The 7,770-nt window shown below is 48.8% G+C and overlaps 1 protein-coding gene across 1 annotated transcript; it reads right to left on the bottom strand.

Moving 5' to 3' along the window:
• Positions 1-4,090: 4,090 nt before the first annotated feature.
• Positions 4,091-7,679, bottom strand: LOC139747025 (uncharacterized). The gene is made up of 3 exons (XM_071658762.1): positions 7,555-7,679; positions 6,395-7,142; positions 4,091-6,017 (listed from the first exon to the last, which is right to left on the bottom strand). Exons 1-3 carry the CDS (start codon positions 7,573-7,575, stop codon positions 4,327-4,329), a joined length of 2,460 nt encoding a protein of 819 aa, XP_071514863.1. The 5' UTR covers positions 7,576-7,679; the 3' UTR covers positions 4,091-4,326.
• Positions 7,680-7,770: the final 91 nt, after the last annotated feature.

The raw sequence follows: 7,770 nt of genomic DNA, 5'->3' as shown, positions 1-7,770 counted from the left end.
ATCGGAGTAAAGAAAATAAGTAAACACAAGGTTAAGAGACTGAACAAGAGGAGTTTAAAGCTTCCCTTGTAACAACTAATCACATGAGACCGGAAGTGCGTCGAATTATAAAGCGGTCTTTGTAACGAAGTTTTGGAAAATGATTAGAAAGGAAGTGGTTCACTTTTTTATGGAGAAACTTCCTGAGTGTATATATATATATATATATATATATATATATATATATATATATATATATATATGTATATATATATATATATATATATATATATATATATATATATATATATATATATATATGTGTGTGTGTGGGTGAGTTGGGCCATTCTTTCGTCCGTTTCCTTGCGCTACCTCGCTAACGCGGGACTTTTTTTTTTCTTTTTTCTAATTTTCCAAAAGAAGGAACAGAGGGGGGCCAGGTGAGGATATTCCACAAAGGCCCAGTCCTCTGTTCTTAACGCTACCTCGCTAATGCGGGAAATGGCGGATAGTTTAAAAGAGAAGAATCGAGGTCATGTGTCACTGATCTCTTAAGATTTCTATGAGGAACTAAGGCTGGATGAACTGTCAGAAAGCATTTGACGCGGTTCGGCATGGGAAGCTGATTAAAAACCTGGATAGATTATTACTGTGGGAGGGAACTAAGGAAGCATGTTGGAATAGCCTTTCTCAAAGGGGTTTTCATCTGGCCAATGGAGTGCCACAGGGTCCGGATTTGGGACCAATACTGTTGATCTATGTTACCAACTGAATATGTTTGCTGCTGTTGGAAGGTCACGTAAGAAAATTAGTTAAATGACAAAATTACAAGAGCATTGATATACGTTTTAGAATAATACATGGATAATCATGGAAAGATTTCAAGGATTTTCTAGAGCAAAACATGGATGTAGGAATGTTTTTACAGTGTAAGTGAGCAAACTTAAAGATTGATTGCTTAAACACCAACACAAATTATGACCATGAATATACCATATGAGATTTTTTTAGGGGTAATAAAGGGGGCAAGTGCCCCCACTTGTCAATGTCGTAAATATTGAACTTCGTTTTCGTTACCGCTACAGACCCTGTCACGGACGGACACATTTATCGGCATTTTTTTGTCGAAATTGTATTGCCGCCAAAATTTCATGGAAACGCAATATATTTCACCAATTTGTCATAGCGAGCTTGCACGATATTTCTCGTGTTTGGCGTTACGTAGTCAAAACAGTATTCAGAGTTTAATCAAAGCAAATATAATTTTTCTCATATTTACTGATATGTAAGAAACTTTATTAACCCCAATTATAAATGAACTATAACTTTTTTTTCTGAAACTTTGTTTACATTCATAATGCTCATTTGAGAACAAGAGTTTGTTTACATTCACTACCTGGAGCACTGCGGAAGGACGTGGCTCGAATGGCCAAACAATATGAGAAATTATCCTGCACCTGGGACTCCCGATTCTTTATTCGAATTAGTGAAGGAAAGTTGGAATACAGAGACACTAGCATCATCCCTCTGGACGAATTTAATTCTGTGGGCAAGAAGAAGTCCCAGCAACAGCTCGGTCCATGCGGCCGAACATGTCAATATACGGTTATGACGAAAATGGATTCCTGTCAGTATTGATAAGACGCTCCAGAATGAACCATTTGCTGACGTACAGGGCACCAGGCTGCTCATTTACAGGTTGGTAATGACGGGTGATGTGTATGGTGACTTAAAACGATATTGTTTCATCTGAGGTGGTGGACGACCAACGGGAGAATGGAAGCTAATTATGTTTACATGGTTGGGTCTGACGCCCGTGTTAAACCTCCTTCAGACACACGTGGTTTATAATATTTTTTTCTATATCAGTGTGAATTATGTTTTATATTGTTCCATTATGGAAGTTGAAAAAAAAATGACTCCATTATTAAGTCATTGTATTGAAAGACGTGATATCTGACAGGCATTTCCTCCGTCTAATATCTATGTCCTGATTTACTATTTCAGTTCACGTATTTTATGAGTATTGGAAGTTTGATTGTAAGTATTAATTCATTATTAAGAGTTATACACTGGGAACGGCACATAACAAACTGTTATATGAGCGAGGCGTAGGGAAAAGTAATGCTTCTCAGATTGGTTGAAAAGTGTAATGATTCGCTTTGATTTGTTGAAAGGCGATGTTATGCTGTATTTTATTTCACGTTGACTGGTTGAAAGAAGTTATGACGCATCCATGTGATTGGCTTTCATCAATGAGTTCGTTTGTATGGAGATTTTTTTTTTAGATTCACATTCATAGTCTTATCTGGCCCTGATGTTTTCCTTGATCGATTGCTTCACAAGTGTCTCTTTCTGATAATTTTCCTTTGAAAGTGCATGTCCGTGCTTGCATTAAGACTGTGTTGCCGTATACTCTCCATGCGAGCAGTGTTATCGAATGTCCACTGCTCACGGTATGTTTCCTTGCACTGTTTTCACCGCTCAGTCCTGTGCCAGGGTCAGCGTGAGGTCGCTGGTGCATCCTGAGATGCAGGGTCAGCGTGAGGTCACTGGTGCATCCTGAGTTTGCAAGTCTCTAAGGCTCCCTCTGTACAAGGGATAGAGATTGCATTTGTCATGATTCGTTTGCTTACTTTCCCACCAGTCCGCAGCCCTGACCCTGGTGACTTTCCCACCAGTTCGCAGCCCTGACCCTGGTGACTTTCCCACCAGTCCGCAGCCTAACCGGGCGACTTTCCCACCAGTCCGCAGCCCTGACCTTGGTGACTTTCCCACCAGTCCGCAGCCTAACCGGGCGACTTTCCCACCAGTCCGCAGCCCTGACCCTGGTGACTTTCCCACCAGTCCGCAGCCTGACCCTGGTGACTTTCCCACCAGTCCGCAGCCTGACCCTGGTGACTTTCCCACCAGTCCGCAGCCCTGACCCTGGTGACTTTCCCACCAGTCCGCAGCCTGACCCTGGTGACTTTCCCACCAGTCCGCAGCCTGACCCTGGTGACTTTCCCACCAGTCCGCAGCCCTGACCCTGGTGACTTTCCCACCAGTTGCGCCGCAGCCCTGACCCTGGTGACTTTCCCACCAGTCCGCAGCCTGACCCTGGTGACTTTCCCACCAGTCCGCAGCCTAACCTGGTGTAGTAAAGTTGCGTTTGAAATGACCCTGGGTAGGTTAAGGTCAAATGCTTCTTCACCAAACCAGAGCCATTGTCTTGACCTGTAAGGGTCAGGTCAAAGGACAGATGTGTCATGGGTCTCACGAAAATGCCTTTAGTCAAAGGTTGGTAAGTGCATCTAGTGGTATGGAAGAGTTGTGGTTGATAAAGGTTGTCGATCGAGAAATGCACTTGACCCTTACCCATCAGGGTGAGGACGAGGACCAAGCCCTGGCCCTAATCGGGAACTGTCGAGTGAGAGTCGGAGACATGGAGGGTATAGTGAAGAAGCGGTGTCGTAGAGAGGAAGATGTGCCGAAGATCGATCCGACACCATGGTCTCCGATCCTGAAGGCTCGTGGTGTAGTGAAGAAGCGGTGTCGTAGAGAGGAAGATGTGCCGAAGATCGATCCGACACCAAGGTCTCCGATCCTGAAGGCTCGTGGTGTAGTGAAGAAGCGCTTGTTGATGGTCAAGTGAATTTAGGTGTGTCGAGGATGTAGTGGAGGTGATGAGAGTTTCGTGGTGTCTTCCTCCGAAGTGAACGTGATGGTGATTGATAAAGTGGAGGTAGACACACTGTATTCACCCTCTTGTGTGTGTGTGTGTATGTGTGTGTGTTTCCATGACAGTTCAAGAAGTACGTTTGCTGACCCATAAAGGAAGATGTCCAGTAGGACGTCCTAGAATGAGATCGCTGGAAAGAAGAGGAAAAGACGCTTTTGAAAGTTGAAGTAAACATGAGGATAGGAGGGAGGGAACGAGTGAAGACTGACCAGGAAGCTGGCGACTGACAGACGCATGGTTCACATGGCATCTGGGGTAGAGAAAGGTCAGGAAGACACTTGCTAACGGTATGCGTCTCCTCCTACGTGTTCTACCTGATGACATCATGTGGAGTTCGAGTGAAGACGTTCGCATGGACGTGATGTTGTGGATAATGACAGACTTTATTGCCTCACACTCTTTTTTTTTTTTAATTCTTTTACATTGCTTGTTGTAAAACAAATGTCTCTCCCTTAAAGCATGCAGAGACTTAATGTAAAATACATTTATCCCGCTTATAAATGTGTATGTACATCCATTGGATCCTGCAGAACAACACCTTACATATATATTTTTTGACCAGTTCACACGAAGAGCCTCCCGAGACGTCAAGTAGCGACGGGTCACCTGATGTCTTGTTCACCTGGTTAATCAAAGGTTAGAACATACCCAGATTTGTCACAGTTCTCGGAGGCACCGTACTGATGGAGTTTAATGTTGGAGGAGGCGTCCAGCCTGGAGCCTGCTGACGCGGTTGAGAAGGCGGACGACGCGGCAGAAGTAGCGAAGGCGGCGCCCGTCTGGCTAGAGAATGTGGTGGAAGATGTTGCAGCTTGCCCGGGGGACGCTACGCCACGGAAGGTGGCTGACGCAGGCCCAGATGAAGGACGAGCACCTGGAGAAGATGGAGCAGCCACCTGTCCGGTGGACGCTGCGCCACGGAAGGTGGCTGATGCAGGCCGAGATGGAGGAGGACCTCGAGAAGATGAAACTTGCTCGGTTTCAAAGCCGACGCCCTCGCCGGCCCGGAAGCGGTAGGTGCGACGCGTTCCGTCATCGTCCACGACTGTGTAGGTACCTTGAACGTTGCCGTCGGCGTCAGCGGTCTCTGTGCGGGAATACTGCTCCGAATCAAAGGCGAAGTCGTAGGAGGCATCGGCACTGGAGTCAGCGAGAGGGTCGATAAAGGGAACTTCCTGAACTGGAACTATTCTTCCTGTAGGCTGGCCAGACGGCGCCCCAGGAACCTTTGGTCCTACAGGAATGTGCGCACCCTCGGCGATGAATCCTGTGGCGGAACTTGCTTCATACTGAATAGCTCGTCGCTGTCCATCATCGGCAACAAAATCAAAGTCTCCCACAACATTGTTGTCTTTGTCGCCAGACTCTGCTCGTGAGTGACTGGACGTCTCGTAGGCAAAGGAGTAACTACCATCTGGTGAAAGTTGGCTACGAGTGTTGGCAGGTTCAAATGGTTGGCCCTGTTGACGCGTTAAGGGACGTGAAGAGAAGGAGGAAGGGCTGGCGCCTGCAGGAGTGCCAGGGAAGGAAGGAGTTGGGGCGCCGGCAGGAGTTCCAGAGAAGGAGGAAGGGCTGGCACCTGCAGGAGTGCCAGAGAAGGAGGAAGGGCTGGCACCTGCGGGAGTGCCAGAGAAGGAAGGAGTGGGGGAGCCTGCAGGAGTGCCAGAGAAGGAGGAAGGACGGGCGCCTGTAGGAGTGCCAGAGAAGGAGGAAGGGCGAGCGCCGGCGGGAGTGCCAGAGAAGGAGGAAGGGCGGGCACCTGTGGGAGTGCCAGAGAAGGAAGGAGTGGGAAAACCTGCAGGAGTGCCAGAGAAGGAGGAAGGGCTGGCACCTGCAGGAGTGCCTGGGAAGGAAGAAGTGGGGGAGCCTGCGGGAGTACCAGGGAAAGAGGAAGGGCGCGCGCCTGCGGGAGTGCCACGGTAAGAAGTAGTAGGGAAGCCTGCGGAAGTGCCTGGGAAGGAAGGAGTGGGAGAGCCTGCAGGAGTGTCAGGGAAGGAGGGTGTGCGGGCTGCTGCTGGACTACGGAAAGAGGTTTGTGGTCTTGACAAGCTGGGTGATGTAGTCTGAGAGCCGACGGGTGACTGTGGTGCTTGAGGAAGATGGTCTCCCTCAGCCAGGAATCCCGTGTCACTACCAGCTTCATATGTGACTTTTCTTGTGACACCGTCGTCAGCCACGAAAGAAAACTGTCCCTCAACATTGAGGTCAGCATCGGCAGACTCGGACCGTGAGTGGTCACCGGCGTCGTAGGCAAATGAGTAAGATGCATCAGATTGTGCGCCACTTCGCTGGTAAGATACTGCTCCTGCAGGGGAACCTGGAGTGGCACCGAAGGGTCTTGAAGAAGGTCTTCCTGTTCCTACAGGGGAACCTGGAGTGGCACCGAAGGGTCTTGAAGAAGGTCTTCCTGTTCCTACAGGGGAACCTGGAGTGGCACCGAAGGGGGTTGATGAAGGTCTTCCTGCTCCTGCAGGGGAACCAGGAGTGGCACCGAAGGGTCTTGAAGAAGGTCCTCCTGTTCCAACAGGGGAACCTGATGTGGCACTGAAGGGGGTTGGTGAAGGTCTTCCTGTTCCTGCAAGGGAACCTGGAGTGGCACCGAAGGGGGTTGATGAAGGTCTTCCTGCTCCTGCAGGGGAACCAGGAGTGGCACCGAAGGGTCTTGAAGAAGGTCTCCTGTTCCAACAGGGGAACCTGGTGTGGCACTGAAGGGTGTTGATGAAGGTCGTGAGGCTGCAGAAGCTCTGAAGGTTGTAGAAGGAGTAGCAGAAGTTTGTGAAGGTCGTGTGGAGGATGTTGTTCCGGTAGCGCTGGAGGCAGAGAACCGGCCGGCAGAAGATGAGAGTCGTGTTGCAGCTGGAGTGGCCCCGGGAGCCTCTGGTGCTTGTGGAAGATCGTCGCCCTCGATGACAAAACCAGTACCACGGCCGGCAGTGTATGTGTAGGTTCGTGTGCGACCTTCCTCGTCAGTGTAGGTGTAAGAGCCACGCACATTGCCGTCTGAGTCACTCTGCTCGGCGCGTGCCTGTCCACCCTCGGCGAACTGGAATCCATAGGAAGCGTCAGCTGTGGGATCGGCGAGAGGATCTACGAAAGGTGGGCGAGCTCGAGCTGCCGCGTGAGCTGCAGCGAAGTCCGGGTGTGGGGCAGGTATGTGGTCACCCTTGGCTACGAAACCCCCTTCGTCAGCTTGGTACTGAAGATAGACATTATTGCCGTCAGGATCAGTGTAGCCGAAGTCACCATCTACCTTACCAACTCGAGGTGAACGAGCTCTTTCGAAGGCTCCCTCGCCAGTATCGTAGCCGTACTTGAAGGTTCCGTCCTTATGGAGGACGTAGTACTGGGAACGCCGTCCAGTTCCAACTTGGGGAATCTTGTAGGCACTTTCGTCGGGCTGAGGCAAACTCAGCGCGCTAACCGCTAATGCGGACAACAGCGCCTGCAACAGAGACAACTTTCGCTATTACACCAAATATATGAATAATACTAACTAGATATTGTGGTCAAACACTTATGCATTTAGAATACTTGTATAATTATGTGTTTCTTCTGAAATGAATTTTCAATTGCATAGACACTTGAAGTAAAGGTAAGAGTACAGTGTGGAACTGGGTAGTCCAGACCTTTGCTAGTGTTAACGAAGACAAGAGATAAATCTGTTGTATTAGAATCAGACGTGAAAAATCATTGTATTGAATGTAACTATAAGCAATAATTACGAGTTCTTCACTCCGTTCTTCACAGTTAAAAGTCAAGATAGGTCGGTGGTGAGGGAGTCATTAAGCAGGAGTCAATGTTGGTCAGTTGGAAAGAAGTGGGTCTTATGCGTCAACATTTGTGGTGAGCATTACCAAGCTAGTCCAGAGGGCCATGGTGTGTAGTGGACGGTGTGGCTGCCGGCCGAGCTCTGCTGTCTTGTGCCTTCCTCACCCTCCTTATATCCCACACTCGGGGCAGAACCACCGCCGACCTCGCACCTCTTAACCCGTTACTGACTGATCCGGATTTTACCCTGTCTCTCAACAGTGTAACATTAGTGGGAAAGTTGAACTGCCATCACTTGTTTC

This window comes from Panulirus ornatus, chromosome 67 (assembly GCF_036320965.1).
Source record: "Panulirus ornatus isolate Po-2019 chromosome 67, ASM3632096v1, whole genome shotgun sequence".
NCBI classification, from domain to species: Eukaryota; Metazoa; Arthropoda; class Malacostraca; order Decapoda; family Palinuridae; genus Panulirus; species Panulirus ornatus.
Note: the sequence above shows the minus strand (reverse complement) of the source record. Positions and strands in the feature narration are given on the sequence as shown.